Source organism: Neovison vison, chromosome 1, assembly GCF_020171115.1.
Source record: "Neovison vison isolate M4711 chromosome 1, ASM_NN_V1, whole genome shotgun sequence".
Classification (NCBI taxonomy): Eukaryota; Metazoa; Chordata; class Mammalia; order Carnivora; family Mustelidae; genus Neogale; species Neogale vison.
The window spans coordinates 166,602,124-166,630,064 of NC_058091.1; the positions used below are offsets into that span (position 1 = coordinate 166,602,124).

General features: G+C 47.4%; 2 protein-coding genes across 5 annotated transcripts in view; both read left to right on the forward strand.

Annotated features, from left to right (window-relative positions):
* Positions 1-18,373, forward strand: part of GFPT2 (glutamine-fructose-6-phosphate transaminase 2) — a 42,399-nt gene extending 24,026 nt beyond the window's left edge. The window contains exons 10-19 of the mRNA XM_044262398.1: positions 4,650-4,813; positions 6,329-6,424; positions 6,501-6,598; positions 6,869-6,989; positions 9,121-9,278; positions 9,440-9,554; positions 13,331-13,458; positions 14,936-15,103; positions 16,022-16,183; positions 17,504-18,373. Coding sequence (XP_044118333.1) covers positions 4,650-4,813; positions 6,329-6,424; positions 6,501-6,598; positions 6,869-6,989; positions 9,121-9,278; positions 9,440-9,554; positions 13,331-13,458; positions 14,936-15,103; positions 16,022-16,183; positions 17,504-17,548 — 1,255 coding nt within the window. The 3' untranslated portion in view covers positions 17,549-18,373. The remainder of the gene's footprint in view (positions 1-4,649; positions 4,814-6,328; positions 6,425-6,500; positions 6,599-6,868; positions 6,990-9,120; positions 9,279-9,439; positions 9,555-13,330; positions 13,459-14,935; positions 15,104-16,021; positions 16,184-17,503) is intronic.
* A 4,250-nt stretch (positions 18,374-22,623) lies between these two features.
* The window catches only part of MAPK9 (mitogen-activated protein kinase 9), a 50,265-nt gene continuing 44,947 nt past the window's right edge, over positions 22,624-27,941 (forward strand). For 2 of the 4 annotated variants that reach the window (XM_044262407.1, XM_044262431.1), the window contains exon 1: positions 22,632-22,740. The gene's annotated coding sequence lies outside the window, so the exon portion shown is untranslated. Of the gene's footprint in view, positions 22,741-27,941 lie in introns of all 4 variants that reach the window. The other 2 variants (XM_044262438.1, XM_044262412.1) reach the window with 2 other exon arrangements.

The following is a 27,941-nucleotide window of genomic DNA, read 5'->3' on the forward strand; positions in this document are numbered from 1 at the left end:
GGTCCCACTGATTTCAAAGTCCGTGTTGTCATTAAAACAGACAAAGCAAATGATTCTGAAATTCGAACAAGTCTGCTTCATACTCATTTCAGGGCAAAAAAATTTATACACACACATACAAACATACTCAGGAAAGACCGAGACACTTTCCCGGTCGTTGAAGGAGAAAATTGCCATAAACACCACCACTGCTTCCCCTTCTCGTGCCTCCTACCTACTAGCCTCCTGGAGGGTCTTCCCACACCAGGGAGGAAGCATGGAGGACATCAGACGAGATCTCCCAGAACACACGGAGTCATAGAATCCTAGAGCCCTTGGCTGTCAAGTCTGGTTCTGTCCACAGCCAGCATTGTACTCCATACGGATGGGGAAAGGCAGCATTTCCCAAACTGTGTTCCTTAGAGCACCATTCAGTGACAAGCTAACCCTCTTTCGGTGATTCTAAGACACGCAATCGTCTTACAAATTTTTAGCATCTGTCCGTGGCATCTTGCAATTACGGCTTGCTGCAGTTTCGGTGTCTTGGAAGTATATCAGATAATTGTGGGCCCTAAGATTACTGTTAACCTTATATTCAAAGAAATATGCTAAATGTTTCTAAAAAAAGGAAAAGAAAAGAAAAGAAAAAAGCCATGAATGCCTGCAAAGGAGATGAAATAATTATGCGTAGGCAATAGAACCATATGCTTTTAAAATCCAACTCAAAGCCTGTTAGAACTAATCCTTAGAGGCTGGTCAGAGAATGGAGATGTGGAAATCTCACCTCCCAGCAGTAAACTATCCTCTGCAAAGGGCAGTGGGACCATATCCACCCAATTTCCTTCTGTCCCTCTTCACGTGAACTCTCAGCAAAACTTTCCTGAACAACAACAAAAAAAGGCATCTATTTACCAGAACTGGAAAAGCTTTTTTTAATCCCTTAAAACGAATTTTAACAAAATTTGTCCAGAATCCCTTTGGAGAAGACTATAAAAGTTCACCAGGAGAAACAAAAACAGATTTCAATAGAGAGAGTCCCCCCTACCTGGGTAAAAAGGCTAAATATTATTTTAAAAAGTTAATTGGCTTAAAAGTATTTGAATAATTAGAAACTATTTTTTTAAAGATTTTTTAAATTTATTTGTCAGAGAGAGTGAGCACAGGCAGACAGAATGGCAGGCAGAGGCAAAAGCAGGCTCCCTGCTGAGCAAGGAGCTTGATGTGGGACTCAATCCCAGGATGCTGGGATCATGACCTGAGCCAAAGGCAGCTGCTTAAACAACTGAGCCACCCACACACGTGTCCCTAGAAACCATTTTTTAAAGACACTGACTCTCCTTAAATTAACCCCTAAATTCGATGCTAATGATTAAAATCCTCAGGATTCCTTTGTTTAGGTTTGGGGAACTTGACAGGTGATTCTGCAGGGTGTGGTGCATAGACCAGAAAGCCAGCAGTTTGTTGTTGCAAAGTGAGAATGAGAGGGGTCGCCCTCCCAGATAGGAAGGCACCCGGTGGAGCCTTAGGGACAACACAGTACCCAGTGCCGGCGGTGGGGGGGAGGGGCGGTACTTTGTCAGGATGATCTCATTAAGAGGCAGAAATGAGGATTCCAAGTTGGGTCTATCTAGCTGCTGGGCCAACAGTCTTTTTTTTCCCCCCTTAAATTTTATTATTGATGGATTGATTGATGGTTTATTCTTTTTTTTTAATTTAATTTTATTTTTTTCAGTGTTCCAAGATTCATTGTTTATGCACCACACCCAGTGTTCCATGTGATACATGCCCTCCTTAATACCCACCAACAGGCTCACCCAACCCCCACCACCCCTCCAAAACCCTCAAAACAATTTAATCCCAATTACAGAAGAGTTTGGCTACGTAATATACCATATATCCTAGATGGTTCTCTAGAGAAAAAAATGAGAAAAATAAACCAAAGGTGTTAATAATGTTATTGTGACATAATAAAAATGTCATTATTCTAATTAAGATCAATAATATCAATAGGGTGATGATTTGGAATTTCGTCATGTAGCATATAATAACAAAAATACAGATGAATTTGAGGCCAACATATTAACATAAAATATTATAAAGAACATATTATGGAAGAATACCCAAAATGTAAAAGGAAAATAGAAATATTAGTCTTTTCAAAATGCAAGAACTCTGTATCTATTAAGTAATATACATTTAAACAACATATTTCCCATGACACTTATATTTATAATACTAAGAAGTGTGGGTGAAAATCTCCTAAATCTCCACGTTTGTAAAGAGGTTATGTATATCACCATATATCCACTTAGGAACGAGACTATTTAGAATTATGATTCCATTAAAATTAGTTACATGGGAAATGTTGGTGAAAATACAGGATACCAAGACATCCATGCTCTATGGTCTGAGCTCTATAGAAATATGCATTAACAAACCAGATAATTATGTGAACCAACATTTTTACCCTTTAGCAAATACATCCATTTATTTTCTAATTTTTGCATTTTCTTTCATGAATTTTCTATCATATATATTCTTTTGTAGTATGAGAATCATTAAAGAGAAATGTAAAGATCTCTTTGGCCTCCAGGTCATCCTGGGTCAATAGTGTTAATAAGGGATTATGCTACCATGCATTTCGTAAATAAAAACGATTCTATTTCAACGTACTGCTGTCCATGCACACATCGATGCCTGTTTTAAACTCTGCGTGGAGGGCAGGGCGATGTAACCAGTGTTTATCTCTTGGAGATGGGCTCAGGCCATCTTCTCCCTCTCACTCTGTGTTTTTGACTTTTTACACAATGGGTATATATTGTGTAAAGTGTTTTTCTCCGGGACAGTGGCTTTCCATCCTGCCTTGTCTTTCTTCCCAATCATCTGTCTGGAGACACATCTCTCAGGGTCTTAGAACATGATCATTTCTCTCTTCAACTTTGCATCAGGAGTTACAAAGTTCATGCACGGGACACGTGTGGGTGTGGCACTGGGTAGGATGAGGGTTTTTTCCTTCCCAGAATCCTATAAGCACCACCTTTGTGCATTTTTTTTTTTAACACGGCTTGTGTCGTTGATTACTTTTTCTTTTTCACCTACCAACTTTTCTAAGTCAGTTTATTTTCTGTTAAGATTTTATTTATTTATTTGACAGAGAGAGAGTGAGCCCAAGCAGGGGGAGTGCCAGAGGGAGAGAGAGCCTTCCTAATGAGCAAGGAGCCTGATGTGGGGCTCGATCCCAGGACCCCTGGGATCATGACCTGACTCAAAGGCAGACGCTTAACCGACTGAGCCACTCAGGCACCCCAAATTCAATTTATTTTTACAAAGAATCTTTGTATTGCCATTTTGCAAGATAAAAATCATTATTATTTTCCATGCAGACAAAACTTTTATAAAAGGAAGTACAGTGACCCCACATTTCATTGGTGGACATATTTTGTACTTTACCCTCAAACCACCCTTTTATCCTTATGTAGGCGCACACACGCTCATGCGCCTGTGTTAAGAAACCGAGTCACTTGTCCTGATGACTTTCCCGCTATCAGGATTTTGCTGAGTGAAGTCCTGGTGGTGTCATTTCACATGTTCCCCTGCCCATCGTACTTCTGTGCTCTGGCGTTCACCGGTGTCTAGAAACTCGATCTCCTTCGGGTTTGACTTTTTTGGCAAAACTGCTTCCTAGGTGGTGGTGTGTCCTTTCATCTGGAGGCATGTGTATATTATCATCTGTCTTTTTGTGCCGTTAAGATCAATTGAAGGGTTCAGATGTCAGACGGCGTCACCCATCCATTATAAAGCTGCTCTCTGCTTTTCACCTCTTGGTTTCAGCTGCCATTGACAGCCCTTGCCCAGAAAGATTAATAATTAGGAGTTCAGGGCACCTGGGTGGCTCAGTCACTTAATCGTCTGCCTTCAGCTCAGAACATTTTCTTGGGGTCCTTGGATTGAGCCCCATGTCAGGTTCCCTGCCCAGCAGAGACCCTGCTTCTCCCTCTTCCTCTGTCACTACCCCCTGCTCATGTACTCCTTCTGTCTCTCAAATAAATAAAATCTTTTTTAAAAATAAAAATAAAATAATTAGGAGTTCTCAAATTGACTCTTCTAATGCCATCATTCCTTCCTTACCAGCTATAGTCCTTCTAGAGACACTTGCTTCCATAAACAGTGGCTTATTCTGAGAGCCAGATCATTTTGAAAGTGCAAGATAAATGTTTCATTCTTTCCCATTCTGATTCAGAATAATGTGTTGGTTGCCAAGCAGTTCTCCAAAGGTGACACTGTCTGGATCTTGATTTGAAGAAAGCAGTCCTAAAAGGACATCTATGAGATTACTGGGGAAATTTGAACAGACTGGATTTTTGATGAGATGAAGGTTTAACTTACTGATTTTAGATGTGATCGCGGTATCTGAGTTTAAAAATGATCCTTCGCTTTTAGAGAAACAAGCTTCAGTGTTTACAGATGAAATGATAGGATGTGTGGGACGGGCTTCACAATAATTCTGGGGGGAGGGAAAGAGGTATGATTTAAGGTTTACAAGGTGATGTCCCTCTCCCTCCTAAAATGCCCTCCGATGCTCGTGATGTGGACCCACACTTGGGAGGCAGGGACTGCCATCTCCTCACGGTCGAGCGCAGATGCCATCTGTGACGTTTCTCTCGCTCCAGTGCCATCATTGAACACACCAACCGCGTCATCTTCCTCGAGGATGACGACATCGCCGCTGTGGCTGATGGGAAACTCTCCATTCATCGGGTCAAGCGTTCGGCCAGTGACGACCCATCTCGAGCCATCCAGACCTTGCAGATGGAACTGCAGCAAATCATGAAAGGCAGGTGTCCTCTGAGGGTCTGTGTGCAGTGGCCTTGGGGAGGAGGGGTTGCTCCATGGGGGAGCTCCTGAGACTCTGCTCTTACCCTGAATGGGTACCACAGCCCTCCTGCATGCCGCGGCCATTGGGGAGCTCCTGACTAGAGCCAGGCAGCAAGTCTCCCTGCTTGATCTGACCAGTCCGTCCACCACCTCTCTTTACCGACTCTCTGGGACACATTCCGACCCCCAGATGTTATTTCTTCAGTGGGCGAGAGGGCTGCAGTAACAAGCATTACTTCCTCCTTCCAAGAAGAGCCTGTCTCCTCACACCCCCTTCTCCACCAGGCAGCCCGAGTAAACATTTAGGAATGTGAGTCAGACCTTCTTATCCTGCTGCTTAAAGCCCTCCAGTGGCACCCCACTGTTCTTAGGAGAAAATCCACACTTCCTGCCACAGCCACAATGCCCCACGCCCAGACTGGCCCCACCTCACTTTACCCTTTTCCCACTACACCCCACCCACCTCTCAGGCCACCTCAAGGTGACATCATCCGGCCAACAGCTTGCTCACCTGGGGGTCATTACCCCTGACTGGCTCCTTCTGATTCTCTACCCTGAAACATCAGCCCCTCAGAGAGCCCTTCCCTGACCTTCCTCACTTGTCTTCTTTGCTTCTTGGTACCCATCCTCAGCTGAACGTGGCAGACAGAGCACATGGCCATGTGTGGCATCACATGTGTGTGTATCCCAGAGAATGTTCCCACCCTGTCTGTACACATCCAAAGCTTCAGGTGCAGCACTTGCCAGGGGCCTTAACCTGCTGTGGCCAGATCATCCCTTTGACATCATCCACTTCTGTTCAGATCAGAGCCCTAGAAAAGCATGGGTGGCAGAAAGGTTTATCTTTTCTTTTCTTTTCTTTTCTTTTCTTTTCTTTTCTTGTTTTAAGGTTTTATTTATTTATTTGAGAGGGAGGGAGAACATGAGCAAGGGAAGCTGGAGAGGGAGAAGCAGGCTAAGCAGGGAGCCTGATGTGGGGCTCAATCCCAGGACCCCAGGATCACGGCCTGAGCCAAAGGCAGATGCTTAATAAACTGAGCCACCCTGGAGCCCCAGAAAACATTTACCTTTAATACAGAAGCTAGGAAAGTATTTGTTCAAAAGACAGTTGCCTATTTCTCTGGGCTTACTTCATTTGTACATCCCTAAATAGGTTGGTTTTTGGAAGCAAGGCGTTTTCCTTTCCTCTGGCCTCGCTAAGGGAAGCCACACATTTGCTGCTTGTAGCCCTTGCTCCTTCCAGCTGCACGGTCCAATATGTCAACTGATGGTAGTCATCTCATCTGACCTGCTTCCCTCTCTCTTGTCACTGTGAGCATTAGGGGCCACAGTCCCTGGGAGGCCCCTGAGAATCTACAGTGGCCTCCACATCTCCAAGTAACTGCTTAACAGCTTTGTACCCCAATTGCAAGTTAAGCAGTGGTCATGCAAGTTGCTTAAAACTGACCTGTTTTGCTGATGTCTATCTGACCAGGTAACTTCAGTGCATTTATGCAGAAGGAGATCTTCGAACAGCCAGAGTCTGTTTTCAACACTATGAGAGGCCGGGTGAATTTTGAGACCAACACAGGTAATCCCTCGTCTGTGCCCTGGGCCAGGGCGCCTCCCTGATCGGTCCGCATTAATGGTCTGTGTGTGCCCCTCAGTGCTCCTGGGTGGCCTGAAGGACCACTTGAAGGAAATTCGGCGATGCCGCCGGCTGATCGTGATTGGCTGTGGAACCAGTTACCACGCAGCTGTGGCTGTAAGTGCCTGGTGCTGGGTCCTTGACGGTGCTGGGGAGGGAGTGGTGGCTCAGGACAAGATGCGTCTTAGATGCTACGGTGTCTGACCTCCCAAATCTGGTGCCAGTGAACCAGCCTGAGAGTTGGCACAAGAGCCTGTCTCCGGGCCATGCCTGGAATTCCCTTGCTTTCTGAACCCAGCCACTTCATAAACCGTCCCCAGGAGCCCAGGTGCCTGTGTCTCTGTAGCATCTGTGACTGATTTTGGTCCCCATTCCTGTTGACTTCAGACACGGCAAGTTTTGGAGGAGCTGACGGAGCTCCCTGTGATGGTTGAACTTGCGAGCGATTTTCTGGACAGGAACACACCGGTGTTCAGGGATGACGTTTGCTTTTTCATCAGCCAGTCAGGTAAGGAAGATAGGTTTGGACTTAAGGGACCACTCACCTAAGTGCTTAGGTGTATGCAGGGTGGATTTAGAGAGGAGAAAGTTATTCCAAATTCTGCTGGTTTGAGAGTCACTTCAAGGACTATGTGCGTGCTTTGCAGTTCCCTTGCTGCCCAGCAGGGAGAGGCAGAGGAGAGAGAGGGAGAGAGAGCGAGTGCTCAGGTGTAGGGCTCACTGCATCTTAGCCAGGCTGGGCAGAGCGTCAGGGAGGTGATTCATAGCCATATGCTTGGACTCTCCACAACCTTTAGAAGGATTTTAAAAAACATTTTAATTATGGAAAATTCCAAATCTCTGTAAAAGTGGAGTTTCACGTAAGGAGTCGCCCGTCCTTGGCAATGATTAGCTCAGCAGAGCTGTGCCATCCAGATCCGTATGAACCTGTCCCCTCCACGGGGTTATTTTGAAGTCAATCCCAGACATCGCGTCGTTTCATAAATATCTCACGATGGACCTCTAAGTGGTAAAAGAAAAAAAAAAAACCACATAACCAAAAACAAAACAAAACAACAACAAAAAAACACATAACCACGATGTCATTATCACCATGAACGTTAACAGCATTGCCCTGATAGCCTGTTTTTGAACTCTGCCCCCAATTTGAATTTTTTTTCTTTAAAGATTTTTATTTATTTATTTATTTGTCAGAGACAGAGAGAGTGAGTGAGCACAGGCAGACAGAGAGGCAGGCAGAGGCAGAGGGAGAAGCAGGCTCCCCGCCGAGCAAGGAGCCCGATGTGGGACTCGATTCCAGGACCCTGGGATCATGACCTGAGCCGAAGGCAGCTGCCTAACCAACTGAGCCACCCAGGCGTCCCCCCAGTTTGAATTTTTAAGACCCTTTCCATTTCAATGACAAACTTAGAAAAACAAATATGGGCACACCCACCGTCTGGCTGCCAGGAGCTGCCCCATGACTTTCAGATGCCAATGTTAGAGGCTCAGAATATTTCATGAATTGGGTGGGAGCTGTCAGCCAAAGAGAAGAGGCGGATTTAATGGAAAAGTAATGCGTGTCTACCCAGAAAGGATTTTGTTTCGTTTTGTTCTGCCCTTCTCATTAAATTAAAAAAAAAAAAAAACCCACTGGGGAGTGGGATTGATGAAGAGAGAGCCATCAGGCTCCCTGCGTCATAGCCCTGGTGCTGAGGACGGGCGGTGCCCTAGACACGTCTGAAGACAAAAAGGAGATGGGGACACACAGGTACAGCCGAAAAGCCGTAGCCACGTGGATATCAATGGGTTTAATTTTATGATGACTGGATCATATTTCTTTTAGTTCGAGCTTTCAGGACTTAAAAATACAGGGTTCCTGGGCTGGCTTATTTGTGAACCTTTTTAAGTAGCTTTACTGTAAAGGTAATTTTGAATTCAAACTAGCAGGCTGAAGAAGTGTTCTGCTTTAAAACAAGATCTATTTGAGGGGCGCCTGGTGGCTCAGCCATTAAGCGTCTGCCTTCAGCTCAGATCGTGAACTCAGGGTCCTGGGATTGAGCCCTGCATTGGGCTCCCCACTCGGCAGGAAGCATGCTTCTCTTTTTCCCACTACTCCTGCTTGTGTTCCCTCTGTGGCTGTCTCTCTGTCAAATAAATACATAAAATCTTAAAAAAAAAAAACTCAAACAAGTTGTATTTGAGAAATGCCATTCCAGGGCATGTGTGCATTTTAAATGTTAAATCTCGGCACGTTCTGAATAAGGCAGCTTAAAGTCCTAGCAAGGACACTGGGAGCCAGGTGCACACGGGTTGGCTTGTCTGTCACCTGAGGGAACAAGGCAGTACTGGTTCCCTCCATCTCTGAGGACCTTGTTCTCAAGGGGGACGATGACTCACGTGGGGCTGCCATGGGAGTTCAGTGAAACCATGACCGACGAGAACGTGCTTGCCACGTAAGGAGTAGCCAAATCTTGAATCCGAGAATCAACTGGAAAAATTGCCGAGTATGGATTTTCCTTTCTGAGAACGTGCCAGCTGTGCCTGGGCCCTGAACACGCATAAGAGTGAGAGTACATGAGTTGGGGGCCCGGGGGGCTTGAGCTGGCAGAGCCACGGTCCTGGGAACACATGGCTGAAAGGGGGGACCCATGTGGCAGGTGAGACTGCAGACACCCTCCTGGCATTGCGCTACTGTAAGGACCGCCGGGCCCTGACTGTGGGCGTCACCAACACAGTGGGTAGCTCCATCTCCCGAGAGACAGACTGCGGTGTCCATATCAACGCCGGGCCGGAGATCGGCGTGGCCAGTACCAAGGTCAGCACCTCCCACCTGTGCCCTGGGGGAGGGCCTCGGTCGGATGGGTGGTAGGGGGCCATGGTGTGTGGGGATGGGGTGGGCTGTGATGTGCTTCTTCCCATGTGGTCCACAAGCACACGTTTACCCCTGCTCTGCCTAAGTCACCATTTTATCCACAGGCTTACACAAGTCAGTTCATCTCCCTGGTGATGTTCGGTTTGATGATGTCCGAAGACCGAATTTCACTGCAAAACAGAAGGCGAGAGATCATTTGTGGTTTACGGTCTTTACCTGGTATGTTCTAGAACTAAAGTTTCCTTATGACTGTCTCTCATTAACAGTGCTGTTAATCAGTTCTTCCTCCTGAAAACTTCCTGGTTACCACTAGGTGCCTCCAGAAGCTCCCCCTGGGCTGAGATTAAAGTCCACACTGCCCACCAGGCCTTAGAATCCTGCACACTGGGCCCCTGACACCTCTGACCTCCACTCTACTTCCTCCCTCCCTCCCTGGGCTGCCTCATGACCTTCTTCTTTTTTATTTTTCTTAAGATTTTATTTATTTATTTGACACAGAGAAAAAGATCACAAGTAGGCAGAGAGAGACGGGGGAAACAGGCTACCCACTGAGCAGAGAGCCTGATGCAGGGCTTGATCCCAGGACCCTGAGATCATGACCTGAGCCCAGTGCAGAGGCTTAACCTTCTGAGCCACCTAGGAACCCCACCTCATGACCTTCTGATGCTCAGCAGTGCCAAGGTCTTTCCACCACAGGCCCTTTGTACTGGCCCTGTCCTCTACAGAAACCCTCTTCCTCTGGCTCTCCACACAGCTGATGGCGTCTCATCATTTGAGTCTGAGTTCAGATGTCTCCCCCCGGGACCCTTCCTGGCCATGCTACCTAATCCCCTGTCCCAGCTACAAAATGTTAGCCCATTGCTTTTCTTTAGAGCACATGGCATGATCTGAAATGACCTGTTCTCCCATGTGCTAGCTTGTCTCCCAACTGATGTACCTGCCCTGCGAGTATACCACCCTATCCTTCAGCATCACTGCTGGATGCCTGGTGTGCAGGCAGGACAGGTGCTCAGCAAATATCTGAGAAGGAACAAAGGATCTTGAGTCTTTTCCTCTCCCAGGTTATTCCTTCAGTCTCACCAACTCCCCTCTTTTGCTAGGTCCCATCTGTTGTAGTCTGTGATATCCTGTGTCTATGACCCAGAATCTCAAACTCTTTGGGGAGAACATGGTTTCTGCAATCATTCACCACACAGGGATCAGGGCCCAGTGGAGTTTCCTGCCCTGTGTGCTGTCTTGGGAGTGCCTTTCCTTCGGACATTTGTGCTCCAGGGATGCAGAAAGACCTAGTGTGTGTTCTTTGTGCAGCACTGGGAGCGTGAAATGAAACAGACCTTACCCCTGGACAAGGAGAAGCCTAGACAGGCTGGTTATGAGGCTGGGAGGCAGTTCCTCCCAGAGACAGGGAAGGACTGGGTCCTTCCTGGGAGCCAGGGGCAAATCCCAGAAAGGGTGGTGAAGGAAAATCACCATCTAACCTTACAAAGCCCAAAGATTTGAATCTGGCCAACTCAACAGGCTGAAAATATGGATGAGAAAATTCTTCGCTTTAAGCCAGATACGAATGGTGTAAAAACAGTACTTGACCCTCAGTACTGAAGTCAGCAGTTCCCAAGATGTGGTCTGCAGTCCTAGTGCTAGTCTCACCGTAAACACTATTTATAATAAAAATATTTATTATATTTATGTATATTATGTATATTATATTTATATAAATATAATATATTTATTATATTTCTATTTATATAAATATAATATATATTTATTTTTATATTTGTATATTTATTGTATATATATTTTTATATATTGTATATTTATTATATTTACATTTGCCTTTTTGCTGTGTGGACATTTGCAAAGGCAGTGGTGGCCACCGTTGGCACCGTAGCACACCCCGCCATGCACCAAGCTTGGCTCACAAAGATGTCCTTCACGATGCAGAAAAATGCATTAATCTTAGTAAATTGCAAAATTTTATATGTTCTCTTCGACAAAATGGGAAGTGTGCATAAAGCACCCTGGAGAGTGTGATGGTTGTTTCCAAGACAAGCACCCTGGGATTGTTAGAGTAGCAACTTGAGTATGTGACAGACGTTTTCTCAAAACGGAGCAAAGTTAGCCTGACACTTCAAGAAGAAAAACTGACAGTATCTCTTGCCAGTGATAAACTTCAGGCTTTCTAGTGAAATTCAGGATCTGAGAAATCTTGTAGCTGGTGAGTGTGAACTTAACCCCTTCCCATCACTTAAAGGCATCTCTGATCAGGCCGTGGTGATTTGAACACATGTCATTTCTTAAAAAAAACATTTTATGATGAAATGTGTCCATTTTTAGAAAATTTGCATAACGCAGTGAACCTACATTTTCCAAATGGCCAATGTGTGATGTTACAAAAGTACACATGTGTAAAACCTCCCTTTAGATAAGTGCAAGATAGACCGATATTTTATTTTTAAAGTTTTTTTTTAATTTATTTGACAGAGAGAGAGATCACAAGTAGGCAGAGAGGCAGGCAGAGAGAAAGGGAAGCAGACACCCACTGAGCAGAGAGCCCCATGTGGGGCTCGATCCCAGGACCCTGGGATTTAGATTTTTATTTATTTATTTATTTGACAGACAGAGATCACAAGTAGGCAGAGAGGCAGGTAGAGAGGGGGGGGGGGAAGCAGGTTCCTCGCTGAGCAGAGAGCCCAATGTGGGGTTCAATACCAGGACCCTGAGACCATGACCTGAGCCGAAGGCAGAGGCTTAACCCACTGAGCCACCCAGGGGCCCTAGACTGATATTTTAATGTCACAATGTAGGAAATGTTTATGGATGTGATTTCAGAGTCTACATTGGCAACTACTCTTTTAAGAAATTACTGTTTCTTAGGGCACCTGGATGGCTCAGTGAGTAGAGCATGTGACTCATCTCAGTGACTCAAGTTCAAGCCCAAGTTGGGTGCAGAGATTACTTAAATAAATTAATTTAAAAGAAAAGACATTACCATTTCTTGAGTCTGATATAATATCAGAGAAACACATTCACGATTATCTGAAAAAGTAATGTAAATGCTTCTTCCTTCTCCAACTATAAAACTCTGTGAGGTTGAATTTTCTTCCTATACTTCAACCAAAAGAGCATATCACAACAGGTTGAATGAGGGAAAAGATGTGAGGATCTAATGTCTTTATTACAGAGTCAGGCATTTAAAAAGATTTATAAAAATATAAACCAGTGGGTTGTCTGGGTGGCTCAGTGGGTTAAGCCTCTGCCTTTGGCTCAGGTCGTGATCTCAGGGTCCTGGGACTGAGCCCCTCATCGGGCTCTCTGCTCAGCAAGGAGCCTTCTTGCTTCTCTCTCTCTCTCTCCCTCTGCTGCCTCTCTGCCTACTCTCTCTGTCAAATAAATAAATAAAATCTAAAAAAAAAAATAAAAAATATATAAACCAGCACCATTACTCTCACTAACTTTTAAAAGTGTATAATGGGGTTATTGTGATTTTTAAATGAATGAATAAAAATATCTTTAATTTTCTCAGTTTCTAATCTGGTAAGTACTGATAGAACCAACAGAAGCTGAGTGTCTTATGGATTCATAATCATTTTTAAGACTGCAAAGAGGTCTTCAGACCAAAAAGTTTGGGAAACTTTGGTCCAACCTACACTGGTGTTGTCCCTAGCAGGTGGGCTGGGTGGGGACATAGGACATTAATTGGGGGTGTCAGCCCTGAGCCTCAGTTGCCTCACCTGTAAAATGGAGCTAGAAATAACACCTTCCTGCTCACCTTACAAGCTTAAGAAAGTATGAGCATAAACAAAATCCTGGCTAATCACCAAGTTATTTCCCGTAATATACATTTAAAATCCTTTGGAACTAATGTGAGAAAGCTAAGTGCATCAAGTGGTGGGAGTTCCTAAACTCTGTCTTACACGCCATGATTTTTCTGTGTGAATCTTGCTATGAAATCTGTATGACTGGCATCGCCTCTGCTGTTATTTGTTGCGATTTAGGGCTGATCAAGGAAGTGCTGTCGCTAGATGAGAAGATTCACGACCTGGCCCTGGAGCTGTACACACAGAGGTCACTCCTGGTCATGGGACGGGGCTATAACTATGCCACGTGCCTGGAAGGAGCTTTGGTGAGCTTCCCCTGCCCCATCACCGCCCACCAGCCCCTGCATGAGGGCTCTCTGCAGAGTATCCCTGTTAGCCCTCAAACTTCCAAAGGGAGCTAGAGATCCTAACAGAATGAGCTTTGAAAACCAGCCTGCCTTTTTTTTTTTTTAAATTGGTAACTGGGAGCCCAAGAGCTGATGGAGCTTGGGCAGGTGCCAGGATGGCAGGGCTACCGAGGGGTTGGGCGGTGCTGTCCAGGGGCTGAGTCTAGTCTCTGCTTGCTGCTCATGGATGGGAGTGCCCAACCAGAGTAGATGGGAGACAGCGTCACTCGTGAGAGGGCACTCGGGACCCAAGCCAAGGGCATCATCCCTGGCCCAGCTTGGCTCCCCTCCTCTTCCTAGGGAGCAAGTCCCTGATCCTTCCCTGCCACCTGCATCTGAGAGTTTGACAAGCGGTAGGGGTGAGTGGGAGGCAAGGTGCATGAGATAGAGTTGGCGCCAGTGGCAGTGAGCTCCAAATTCCACATGCTTCCTGGATAGGCTCTGATCCTGCCAAAGCAAGTGAAGGGCTGGGCATGCTGCTTCTGGGGTCAGTGGGGTGGGGGGGGCACAATAGGAGCAAGGCCTGGGTGGAGTCTACTTGCCTCTCCCCCATGCCTCTGTCGCCTGGTGCGGGAGAAGGGGGGCTCAGCTGCTGTGCCCCAGTGTCCTGGTAAAAGATGCATATTCAGCTGTATCTCCGAGTCAGTCTTCACGGGAAGAAAGAAGCTTTTACTCCGCGGTTGGGGCACATCAATGGCCCTTCTGTGATCTCCTGGGGGCTGGCACTCCAGCTGTCTACAGCATTTCCATCCCCAGTGGAGCTATATTCCCAACAGTGGCCCCCCCCCACCAAAATAAATAGTTGTAGGGGAGTTGAGAAATGTTTCTTTTGACACTCACCTATTCAGTGACATAGGTTTAATGGTAACTGGATAGAAATGGGTCTCCATAAACATCGGGGAAAATTCCAATAACAGTCCAGTGTGTGTGATTTTTCCTGGTGAGTAAGTTGGAAGAACGCTTTGGAAGTTATTAATGGTCTAGAATTGGGGGAAACAACCCACCAGATAATTGAAGGAAGGTATATCTAGACAGAATGCAATGTTGCCATTACAAATTATGACTGTGGAGAGGCCATGGGGCCCGGACAGAGAGTGGAAGGGGAGAGCCAAATCGGCTCTTGAGCCAAATCTGACTTGTCCATCCACGATGGCGGCTATGCTGGGGGTGGTCTGGAACATAGGCTGTGTGCTGGGCTCTATGCATGCTGTGGCCCCAGGCCCCGAGGTGTTGGCCACTTCACCCATTCATCTGCCCTGCAGCCCTCAGCTCCCTGCCTTCTGGAGTCCTCCCTCCCCTAGCTCCCCTTCCTCCCCTCTGGCCATCTACTCCAGCCCTCCCCCCCACCCGCCCCGTCTGCCCAGTGTCACACAGACCCCAACTTGTGTTTCCCCAGAAAATTAAGGAGATAACCTATATGCACTCGGAAGGCATCCTGGCTGGGGAGCTGAAGCACGGACCCCTGGCGCTGATCGATAAGCAGATGCCCGTCATCATGGTCATCATGAAGGACCCTTGCTTTGCCAAATGCCAGAACGCCCTGCAGCAGGTCACAGCCCGCCAGGTGAAGGGTCTCAGCTGGGCTGGGGTCCCTTCTCTCCTGTCCTCTTCCATACGAGGATTATAAGTGGGCCTGATGCTGAGCAGGCTTGACTACACTACCCCTCATGGGTGGAACACACATTCGAAATGACTGTCCAGCCTGTGGCCATGAGCACAATGGCTCCTCAGGGACACCTTGTGACCCAGATTGGCCCGAGCTGTCCCGGAGCCCCAGTATGGAGCCGCCTGGAGGCGGGGGGTACAGAGCTCCCCAGGGATTCATTCTGGGAGGGCTTGTGAAGGTACAGGGAGGTAAAATATCCAACAATACCCTTCAGCCAGCTGCCACCATGCCTGGCTCAGCAGAAGTTATAAAACAAGTAGCCAGACAGAAGTTATAAAACACAAACCGCTTTACTTCCTTGCTTAAAACCCTCCGATGGCTTCCCATAAAACAAGAGCAACCAAAGCCTGCACCCCCTGGCCCCTTCCTTCTGTTTCGCCCTCATGCCAAGCTGATCTCTGCTTCCATGCCTTGGCGCTGGCTGTTCCTCCCCTGTGTCTTCTGATCATATTACCGTGTTTTGTTGCCTCTGCGGTGCTTATTTAGAATTCATTAGTTATTGATTGGCTGGTTTATGGTTTTTTCTCTACCCCTTGCCCTTGGCAAGGCACATGGAAGCCACTCAACAGGTGGGTGCTGAATGAATCCCACAGGCTGGCGATCACCTTACTGGGGAAGGGAGAGAAACTCACCCAACGGCTTCCAACACTCTGTCCTTTGAGCCAGCCGTGCGCATCACCTCCCCTGTAACTGCAACAAAAGGAAAGAGATCGCTGTGATCGTGGCCATGAGATTGATCTCAGAAAGGCCGCTGTAGGTGAGGGGTGGTTCCTTCCGAGACCATCTGCGTGTTGTGATCCTACTTCTCGGCTGTAGGGTCGCCCGATTATCCTGTGCTCCAGAGACGACACTGAGAGTTCCAAGTTCGCGTACAAGACGATCGAACTGCCCCACACGGTCGACTGCCTCCAGGGTATCCTGAGTGTGATCCCGCTGCAGCTGCTGTCCTTTCATCTGGCTGTGCTCCGAGGCTACGATGTACGTCTGAAACTGCGCCGAGTGCCCCCCCCAAGGGGAAAAAACATAACCCCAGAGTTCTGATTCCATTCTTAAGTGCTTTTTTGGTGTAAATATTCATAGGAGAAATTTTTTCATTTAAAACAACTTTCTTTTTAAAGTAACTTGGACCCCTTGAAAACAAGTTGCAAGGTTGTGAAGGCTATAGTAGCCTATTTATATATCACCCAGAGGGTCAAGGTTAATTAGCAAGTTCAGTAATTCATTCCAGTCTTTGCCTTGTGCATGTGAATTTTTGAACATTTTTTGAGATTATATTGAGAATGACATTTTACATCTTCCCTTTAAATATATTTACAAGTATTTTCTTACGTCTTACGCTTATTGAAGCAACATTTACAGTATTTCAAATATAATAACTTCCACAAGCAACATGTACAATATTCCAACAGTCTTGTGGCATGGATTGTAGCTATGATGACTTAGCCAGTCTTCTGTTATTTAAACTGTTGCTAATTTGGGGGGAAATGGCTACATAAATCACAGCTGCAGTGAACATCTTTGCACATGTATCTTTCTCCCACATGTAAGACTTGTCTTCAGTCTAGCAAATGATTCAACATTTTGAGACTCCTAACATGTATTGTCAATTTATGTTCCAGAAAAGAGCCCATTTACCATCCTACCAACAAAAGTGTAAGAGAGCATACAACTCACTGTGTAAAGAAACAGAAGTTTCATTACAATTTTATTTTGAGAAGCTTTTAAAGATGCATAACCTTGCAAAAACAGCAACAATAATGTAACAGATACCTAATGGTATACAAATCCAGAACTGCCACTGGCTAACATTTTGTCATATTTACTTCTTTAAAAAAAAAATATTGTGAGCAAAAGAAGACATTGTAGATAAAAACTGAAGCCTGCTTTATCAACCAACCCAGTCAGATTTTCTTCCCAACCCCCACAACGGACTAATAAGTCTTGTGAATTGAATGTGTGATCCTTCCAAGAAAAGTGAATATTTGACAGGACACACTGAGCTCACTCGTTTTAATAGCACGAATCAGATCCTTTTAATAGTGGGAACGCAGCATGACATGAAGCAGGTGCCACTACGTGTCTATTGAATGAACTCAACATTATGTAGTTGAGTGACGTTTCTGGAATAAGGAACTGCTTCTGAGACTTCCAAGATGCAGGCCTCCAGGAACGAGTTCATGGCCAAAGATGATCAGAACACCCATCTCCTTGTGTTCGGATACTCGGATGATGGGCTTTGTGACATGGCACGTTGCTGAGCTCAATGGGGTCCTGAGCGGCTACTTTCTCTCGTTTTAGGTCGACTTCCCCAGAAATCTGGCCAAGTCTGTGACCGTGGAATAGAGAACAAGAAAGAGCCTGAGGAGGCCGTTGCCACCTGTAGTGTGTGGTTCGAGGCTCATCCCAGGGAGGCCCAAGTGGGAAGAACAGCGGGCATTCTGTGTGTTCCAAGTAGAGCCCAGTAGAGCTTGACAGCTGCCACGTGCCTTGTACCCAAGTGCTTTGCTTACAGCAGATACTGTTTCTCTGTGTCCTGAACTTGCCAGAGGTTTATACATGGGAATCAGAGCGGACTTTTCCACTACTGTGCAATAGAGACACAGCTCTCTTCAGAGTTAACTGTGAACCTTTTTTTTAACCAACACTAGTTAGTTTTAAAAGACAAAATATTTATAATGATTGTATAGCTTTTAAGTTATTTTTCTAGTATGTGGCTTTCAGAAGCCAAGGTAACTCCCAGACCATGTACCCACCAGCCTCCTGGCAGGGGGGCATTCATCTCAGATTTGAGCACAAGGCATTGCCCCTCTGGACTCCGTTCTCCTTTCCTGTCCTCTCTGGGCTGCCCCTGAATCCCATCCCCTGACACCAGGGAAGCCTTCCCCCACCACCATCATCTTCCTGCGCCTCCTATAAAGCCCTTCAAAATGTCCTTCCGATGGTTTGTTCACCTATAAATTCCTCCCAACTCTCCAACTTCAGTTCAACCTGATTGTGGTTCTTTTTAAGCCCAGGCAGCATTTTGGTCCCTGCTCCTACCTATAGTAAAACGCTTGAACTATCCCATGCAAGAGAGTAGTTTCAAGTGGGTGACGTTGCCCTCTATTTAAAAGCGTGCACAATCGAAATACTATGCAATTTTAAGACAATAAAGATAGTACAATTCTTTTTTGGCTTGTGGGTTTGGATTTCTGGTAATCTCATTCTTTTTTATGTACTCAGATGTTGAGGGCTCCTTAAAACAGGAAATCAGCAGGGTCCTATGGGAGTGAGCCCCATTTCTTGGTAGCCAGTGGCATGGTGCCTGCACCTGTGATGGGCATCCTTTTAACGTGAACATGAGGATTAAAATCCTTTCCAGGGGCAACAAACTGTAGGATACTGGGGACTCTAGGTTGAGTCTGCTGAATGGCTGTTGGAGGGGGTTGGAGCACCTGATGCTGTTTAAGGTTGCCTGGAACCCGAAGACAGCATGCAGGGGTGAAACTCTCAAGTCCACAATTTTTTTTTTTTTTTAGGACTTTATTTACTTGAGAGAGAGGTGCGGGGAGAGCAGGGGAGAGAGAGAGAAGCAGGCTCCCTGTTGAGCAGGGAGCCAGACACAGGGCTCAATCCCTGGACTCCGGGTTCATGACCTGAGGCGAAGGCAGATGTTTAAATGACTGAGCCACCCAGGCGACACATAAATCTGTACTTTTTATTTCCATCATCACAATTTTATTAATACAGCCAGGCAGGAAGATAAGGAGCCAGGGACAGAGTTCTGAAGGCTTGTGGGGTCAGCATTTAGGCTCCGGAAGAAAGTGGCTATCCCAGATGGCTTGAAATGTGTCTTCATGACCACTAACTGGTGTGAGTGACTCTAGGACACCATCAGACCCTTGCAGTGCTCCCTAAAACTCACTCACCACCAGGTGCTCCCGGCAATGGCAGCCACCAGCAGAGTTTTCTTGCTGCCCTTCCAGAACCCCACTTCTGAAGGGCTGGCAGGATCCCAGGAGCCATGGAGGCATCCTCTGAGCCCCATTCTCCCCCTCTCCCCACAGAATTCACCAGGGTGTGAGTCAAGCCAGGAACCATGGCCTCATCCCTGACTCCCCCTCCTCCCTCACCCCCCACATCCCACCTCTAAGACTGATCATTCTACAGCTTCAACGGACCTCTTTTCTTTACATCAAGTTTTTTAGTATAATTTACATACATCAAAGGTCACCCTTTTTTTAGATGCCCACTTCTGAAATTGGATAAACATACAGTGATATGCTCACCATTGTAATTAAAATATAGAGTATACCCTTCAACCCCCCAAATTCCCTCCTGGCCCCCACTGATCATCCCTGCCCACCCCCCCACCTTGATCTTTGGCACCCACTGAACCAATATTGCCTTTTCCAGAATGTTCTATAAACAATCATAGAGGTTGTAGCCTTGTTGGCTTCTTCCACTTAGCATGAGGTTTTAGGGGCACTTTTACAGGCTGTGCATCTGTCAGATAGTATTCCTCTGTAGGGATGCACCACAGTTTGCTTACCCAACGGGCTACGTATGGGCTTCGGTTGTTTCTAATCTTTGACCGTTTGGAATAAAGCTGCTATATTTATGTCTGGTTCTTTGTGTGGACATGTTTTTATATATCTCAGATACATATCCGGGAACAGGGCTGCTGGCTGGTATGACAGAAGTATGTCTGAGGTTACCAGAAATTGCCAAACTGTTTTACAAAGTGGGCATGTCCACTCCGCTTTCCCACCAGCCGCAGATGAGTTCCAATGGCTCCACGTGGTCAGCACCGATGTTCTCTTTTTTACTGCAGCCATCCTGGTGGCTGTGTAGTGGCAGCTGTGCCTTTTCATGACCCTCAAGTCTTGAAACAGTTTCAAATCAGTTCCTTCTTCTTGACACCTGCCCCAGATCAGGCCTCACCTTCTCTTAGAAGGGCCTTTGCAATAGCTCCCTCACTGGTCTTGTGAACACAAGCCCCCCCATCCCCGAAACTCCATGGGCTCTAGTGATCTTTCCAAAATTAATACCTAAGCACATCGTTCACTTCCTTTCTTAACACCCCTGAGCAGCTGCCTTTTCCCTCCACAGATGGGACCTCTATGCCGTAATGCCCCAAGGGCCAGCAGGTAAGGGCTAATAAATAAAGTCATGGCCAGAGATGTGTTGTAAGGAGTGGCAGGGACTCTGGTGAGCTAGGGGCCTCCCCTCAAGGGGCAGCTGCCACTCAGTTCCAGCCAGCTACTGCCTTCTGCGAATGCAGGTCCCATGGTGGCAGAGCTGCTAACCAAGAGAAACCAGCAATTGAGATTTTTCAAGAGAAAGCTCCCGATTTTCAAATGTTGGCAACCAAGCCAATTTAAAGACAAACAAACAAAACTGGGTTAAACAAGGCATACTGGTGAATTGAAGCAAGCCCATGGATCTCCAGTCTGTAGTGCCCGTCCAGCTCAAGGCCCTACTAACCCACCAGTCCACCTCTCCCATCTCCAGCAAGACCAGGTGACCTTGGATTTCCTGAACACAGCACGCAGGTGCTTACTTCTGAATCTTTGGGTCCTGGTGCCCTTTCCTCCTAAACCACATTCCTGCTAGCTTTCCAGCCTCAGTTGGGGATTCCGCCTATCCAGGAGGACTACCTCAACTCTTTCTCCACACCCAGCAGGCTAGGTCAGCTGCCAGTCCTGCTCATGTGTGCCACACCCTCCCCACCACTCATCTCACGTGGCCTCCGCCAAAATAATGTGCATTTTTCCAAGCATGGACTAGACCCTTCCCACCTCATCACCTCAGCTCTGTGTCCATAAATGTTCCCTGTATTTCATAAACCAAAAAAGGGGAATTTAAGAAGATGCACCCACGAGTGCCCCTTAGTGAAATGAGAGCTCTGACAGCCAGGCTTTACTAGCTTCCCATAATCCTTGATGATGGCAATTTTTGGCTCCCTGTTTTCTCTTGTGCACCTGGGGCAGGTGGTCAGCGAGGCTGATGTAAGGACCAAGGTGGGCCCCCCCTTAATTCAGATCACACTCAGGAGCTACAATTTCAAGCAAGGATGGGCCACAGTCTGTTTCAGAAAACTCCCTCTGGTGGCCAAGGTAGGGGTGGCCTAAGGGAGGACCCCATGGAAGGATCGGGTCTTGGTACTCCTCTTCTGAGGCCTTGGTGCCCTCAGCCTGGCCCTGCGTCGCAGGCCTAACATCCTCCCCAAATTCTGCCACTACCCTCCATGCCCCCAAGCCCCTTGGCCTCCGCCCCGCAGAGCCCTGCTTCTTCCTCCCAATTTGTCCCCTGCCCCGATGACCCAGAAGTCTCTAGCGTTCTGTGCAGGCCGCTCCTCCTCCACAATCCCTCATTCTACCGGTCCCCAAAGTGTGCACCGCCCCCCACCTATCCACGGACCTCTGATCCTTTTTCAGTGTGTCCAGTCTTCCTGCCTCACTCTCCGCTCTGCTTGTTCAAACGCAAATCTCGCAACAGGCAATGCCCCGGCCTCTCCCGTCATTTCACACGACCCAGGGCCGCTGGAAGCCGAGCGAGGGGCCACAGGGTTGCAGCAGTTGACTCAAAAGAAGGGGAGTGTCAGGGCACCCCAGCCCTAGGGGGACCTCGGCACTGCGCTCCCTTCCTCCCCATTTTGGACCTTGCCTTTCTCTGAGTCAGAGGTTTGACCCCCGCCCCGAGTACACCAGCCCGTCCCCTCCTGCATACCGTCACGGACCCGCGGGGAACCCAGTCTGCGCGCGGCCAACTCCTCGTTCTCCGCTCCCCGACTCTAGTCGCTCAGAGAAGGCCGCAGAGTACACGACCCCTGCCTCTTCTCCCCACTCCTCACCGCCTGGGCCTCCACGTCCTCCCGGGCGCCACCCCGCACCGGGCTCCTGGGCGCCGGCCGCCAAGGCCCCGGCCTCCCCTCGTGCTCGCCCTGAGCTCCCCAGCAAACGGCCGGCTCCGTTCCCCGACAGGCCGCCTCTCTGCGGCCACCCTGCACCTGCCGCCCGGAGCGCCCGGCTCTTGGTCAGCCCGTCGGCCTTCTCCGCCGCCTCCCGGCTCCCGGCTCCCGCGTGCCCGGTGGTGGAGATGGCTGACTCCGCGCGCGGTCGGACCCGAAGGGCGCCCCGCACAGGCTGGAACAGAAGCGCGGCCGCCGCCCGCCGAGCGCCGCCGAGCCGCGCCGAGCCCCGCACGGAGACTCCGGCTCCGCCCTTCGCCCCGCCCACGCCGCCTGTCACGACCCGCCCCCCGGCGCGATTGGCCGCGCCTGCCCGGTTCTCCGCGCGCTGATTGGTGAGCGCGCGGGTCGGTCAGGCCGGGCGCCGCGGCGGCGGCGGCGGCGGCGGAGGAGAAGGGAGCCGGACCGGAAGGGTCGAAGCGCCCCGGCGCCCCTCACACCCACTGCGGCGGCGGCGGGGCGGAGCGGGGCGGGGCGGCTGGCCGGCCGAGCCCCCGGCAGCGGAGCCGCGAGCGGCCAGTGCGCAGCGCCGCCAGTCCGCCCGCTCGCCCTCTCCCCCCTGGCGCGGCGGCTGGGAGGCGAGGTGAGCCCGGCGGGCGGGCGGGAGAGGCCTGGCGGGGGCTGCTCGAGCGGGCCCCGCGGGGAAGGAGCGGCGGGAGGGCCGCGCGGCCGCAGTCGGCAGGGCTGGGGGTCGCGGGGTCGCGGGGCCGGGGGCTGCGGAGCGGGCCGGGCTCTGTGGGGGCGCAGGCGGCCCTGGCCGCCGCCCCTGCCCTCCCGGCTGCCGCAGTCGCCCCCTCCCGCCCGGCTGTCAGCCGCCAGGGGCTGCGGGCCCGCTCCCTGGCCTGGCTCGGGCAGACGTGCGGCGGGGTCTGTGGACGCCATCCCTCCGGACGGAGGGGCGCGCAGTGGCATACCCGCGCGGGGATGCTAAGGACCCGGAGTCTGGTTCCCGCGACCTTGGCCAAGGCTCTGACCCTCGCGGTTCCAATGCTTTCCCCTAGGGAAGGTGGGGAAATGTCTCCCGTTCTGGACAGGGTTGTTGTCCGGCTGTGTCAGTGTGTGTGAAAGCGTCTGGGCGGGAGCCCGGGCTCGTCTGCGGGAAATTGAGCTTGATCCCGCCCCATGCTGGTGTGATTTGGACAGGAATCCTGTCCCCTTCCGCCCAGGGACCCCCATCCCCGCGCTGCTCCAGTGCCTAGTCATTGCACATTCAGTGCCTAGCAGTGCCAGAGCGGGCCCTGCCCACCTCCCCTACCACTCCCACCACCCAGAACACTGCCCTCCAGTCCCACCCATCGTCTGTCCTGCCTTGACGGCTCAGCCCTGTTTACCTCAGGACCTTTGCACTTCCGTTTCCAACGCTTGGAGCTGTCTCCGGTATCTTTGCACAACTGGCTTCTTCTGGTCGGATGTCTCATTTTCCAGGAGGCCTTCCTTGACCGCTCTCTCTCTCCCCTTAGTCATTCTATCTCATTATTTTGTTTAGTTTTCTTCCTAGCGTTGCCTCTGGGTTGAAATGACTGTGTCTGTCTGTTGATTTTGTTTCCCTACTAGGATGTAGCTTTTTGAAAACAGGTAGTTGTCTGATTTGTCCCCTGCGTTGTCCCCAGTGCTTAGAAGGCACACAGTGAGAATTCAGTGATACCAATTCAGTGAACGAATGAATGACCCTGCCTGCTGTTGCTTCTGCTTTGTCAGTTTATTTACTGACTTGACTAACTCGTGAAATATGTAAGCAGATGGAAGCTTGTTCTCGTTTTGCACAACATCTTAATGTCCTTGACCCCTTTATTTGGTAACTGTCAGAACAAGCTGTGATGTGAAATTTTACATTTTTGTGATATTTTAGCTCTAATTTCCTTCCACACGTTCGGGAGGTGGTTACCAAACTCTGCATTATCTAGGTCAGGCTTTCTGCTCAGCCCTGGGGACACAAAGGCAATAGCAACAGGGTCCCTTCCTCCAGAAAGCCCAGCAGAGGCGGCAGATACATGGACAGGTTAGTGCCAGGACAGTGTGATGGAGTGTAGTGGAGGGGCTCCTCTGTGGAAATGTGGAGGAAGTGACAGGTGGTGCTAGAGTTGGGCCCTGAAGAGAAATTGGCCAGGCAGGGAGAGGCACAGAATGGGGGGAAAGGGCAGGGCGGAGGAAGGACATTAGGCCAGTCTGGGCTCAGGAGTTAGCCTGCAGGATGGTGAGGACACTGGAAAACCAGACCTCACCCCGCAATCTTAAGAAAGAAGTCGGAACTCTACCTTGTATTCCTATGCTCCTGATTCTCAAGTGTTGGCAGTATCTAATTTAAAAAAATTTTTCAATGCTCTGAGCCATGCAAAATCCATTTAGCTTGGTTGCAAGACTGTTGGCTCTCCAGGGCAGGGTGTGTAGGAGGGCAGAGCGGGAAAGGTAGCCCAAGGCCAGGGAAGTGGGGCCCTGTTTGTTTATTCGGGTACTCTCACTTAATTGTCACTGGTGACCCCCTGAGTAGCAGCTGTGAAACCCATTTCTGCAGAGGTGGAGGAGGAGGCTCACAGAGTTCCAGCAGTGAGCTTCACAGCATGCAGCTTGGAAAGTGAAATTTGAACCCAGGCCTCTCCCCAGAAAAGCATCCTTTCCTGGGTTCCTCAGCTCTCACTGTTCTCTTTTGGCTTTTAATTTGTTCAGAAAGAACAACATCCAATCTAGGTGTTTGCCTCCATTTAATCCTCCCCCTCTTCCTTTTTTTTTTCAAAAGGATCCTGCAGGGTTAAAGATAATCCTATTTTGGCATAGTCTTCTCTGGAGAGCGTTGATATTCCTGAGGATTTCATGTTTGTGACGCCAGGATTAAAATGTGTTTGAAATAAGTGTTGGAGGGCATATTCAATTTGTCTGTTTAAAATAAAATGTTCTTAATTTTCTGGATAAAGAAAAGTGCCAGATGAAGCAATTAACAGTGAGTGAAGCAGTTGTTTTCGTGATGCATGAGGTAAAACAGAAACCACATTTTCTTAACACTTGATTTGGCAGCCGGGGCAGCTATTTGTGGTTTAAATATGTAGCTAGACTTCTCCTCGGATTAAGATGACTTTTTTTGTTACATCATTTTCTTGAAAATAATTAAGTTTGTACTTGGCCTTTCGTGATTGCGTCAACGAGTTTCAAGGTCAGTCTTTATTTTAACTGTTTATTATGAGAACTTTCAAACACAGACCAAAATTAGATGATAGTAGCCCGCTTCCACAGTTGTCAACTCCTGGCCCATCTTCTTTCACCAGCACCCTCCATACTATTTTCAAGAGAAACCTAAATGTCATGTCATTTCATCCATGAATGTTTCAGTATATATCTTTAAAAGATAAGGACTCTTTCGAACTTAGAATCACAGTAATGCCTTAATATACTCAAATAACCAGTCAATATTCACATTTCCAGTTGCCCCATAAGTTTTATGGTTCTTTAACAGTTTGTTCATTAGAATCAGGATCTAGATGAGGTCCATCTATTGTGATTGGTTGGTACATCTCTTAAGTTTCTTTTAACCTGTAGATTCCCCCCTCTATTTCTTTTTGTTTGTTCATTTTCCTGGGAGTTGATTTGTTGAAGCAGTTGCATTTCTGTAGCATTTCCATGGTTGCGTTTTATGGACTGCATTTCTGCAATGTAATTTATCATGTTTCTCTGTATTTCCTGAAAATTTGTAGTTGAATCTAGATGTGGCTTGTTCAGACTTAGGATGTCCCAGCTGGGGTGCTCTCTTTGATCTAGAGGCAGATGCTCAGTGCCTAGACCCATTGATTCATTAAGGGTTGTACCATTTGAGAGGAAAGTTTATATATATTTTGCACAACAAAGGCTCATTGTTTCAGATTTTTATATTGGCCTTTGAGTTGCCACTTAAAATATTTTTAATGGATGCTTCAAATCCTCTTTGGTAAATGCTGGGGTATAAATTAATAGAAAATAATGAGCAAGAGTAATCACCATTTTAGCATAGGACTTTTTTATAGTTAAAGAAGTTTACTAAATATTTGAAGGTGAAATTCAACAAATTTGATTTTATTTAATGTATTTGAGATTTTTTATGTGTTTGTTTGTTTTTTTGGATTTTGGTCCCATAAACTATTTCACCACCACCCCTGCCCTCAGCTAATATTACTTCACAAAGATTACACACTCTAAAACTTTTCAGAAATAGTAAAACTGGATTCCAAGGATACATGGATAACAAATGAGATAGTTCTCTTTTTCTTAGAAATGAGCCATTAATATTAACTGCCATTATGTTAAATGGGTTCTTGCCTATTCTGAAGTTGTAATTTGAAGTGTTTCTGTAAATGGATTTTTTTGGCTATGAGGAGAAAGAACGGTGTGAACACCTTTTAATATATGCCAGAAGTTTCTCTTTCCATAGGCTGGGATAGGAAAAACTTGGGGATTTGTTTAAAAAAACAATTTTATCCTCCCTCCCCCACAATGATGCTAAGAATGATTGAGAAAGAATGAACGCTTTTAAAAGAACTTTCTTTAAAAAAACACTATATATGTGTGTGTATGTATTTGTATTTGTATAGATCTGTAAGTGATTTAATTCATTAGACTATTTAAGTATTGTGTAGCTCAACCAATGCTGCTATTAGTTTGATTTTAACATATCTGGGCTGAGGGTGCAGCCCAAGTAATAAATCCACCAGCTCTGATTCTGGAATCAAAATCTGTTTCACCAACTCCTAACTAGACTCTCAGAAACACAGCACCTCTTAGGAAGCAGGTGTCTTCAGCAAATGTCCTGAGATGTGCCCTGCCTGGCAGAACCTCTGCACAACCCAGTAATGACCATGTCATCAGCTTTCCCCCTTAGCAGATTTTAGTTCACATTTTCAGAATGCAGACTTTGGGGAGGGGGAGCAGTAAACAGAATGGGTGTGGTAATCTTTGTCCTAATGTCAGCTGACTTTGAGACCTTGCCCTGTGCTGGGTTCTGTGCTCACTGTCCCCTGAGGTTGATTCAATGCTCATCCCTATTTTACAGATGAGTGTAGTCCAGGATCGTCCGGCCAAGTGGCAGGCCTGTTACCCTCTGACCCCAGAGTCCCAATCTTTTTTTTTAAACAGGTATCTTTATTGTGCTATTACGTATTACAGTTTAGTATCTAAAGAGAAAATCTAGAAATCCTATTCCAGATAGCTATTTTGACAATTCTTATAAGAAATATTTACTCTAAATCTTAAGTCTGTATACTATAATTTAGAAGAGTAGAAAACTCATACAGTAATGTGTGTTTTTTTCTTTTTACTTTTTTGCCCCCTTCCCATTTCTCCTATACCTAACCCTACCTCTAGCAACCACCAATCTATTCTCTTTATAAGGTTGGTCTTTTTCATTTTTTTTTTAAAGATCCTTCATATAAGAGAGATCATACAATATTTGTCTTTTTTTTTTTTTTTAAAGATTTAATTTATTTGAGAGAGAGCACGAACAGGGGAAGGGCCAGAAGGAGGTGAAGCCAACTTCTCACTGAGCAGGTTGCTGAACATGGGCTTGATCCCAGGACCGTGGAATCATGACCCCAGCTGAAGGCAGGCATTTAACCGACTGAGCTGCCTAGGTGCCCCAGTATTTGTCTTTCTCTGTCTGACTTCTTTCACTTAACATAATACCCTTGAGTTCTGTCCATATTGTCATAAATGGCACATTTCCTTCTTTTATGTAATATTTAATGGGTATATAAACCACATCTTCTTTATCCACTCACCCACTGATGGACACTAGGTTGTTTCCGTATCTTGGCTGTTGTAGATAAT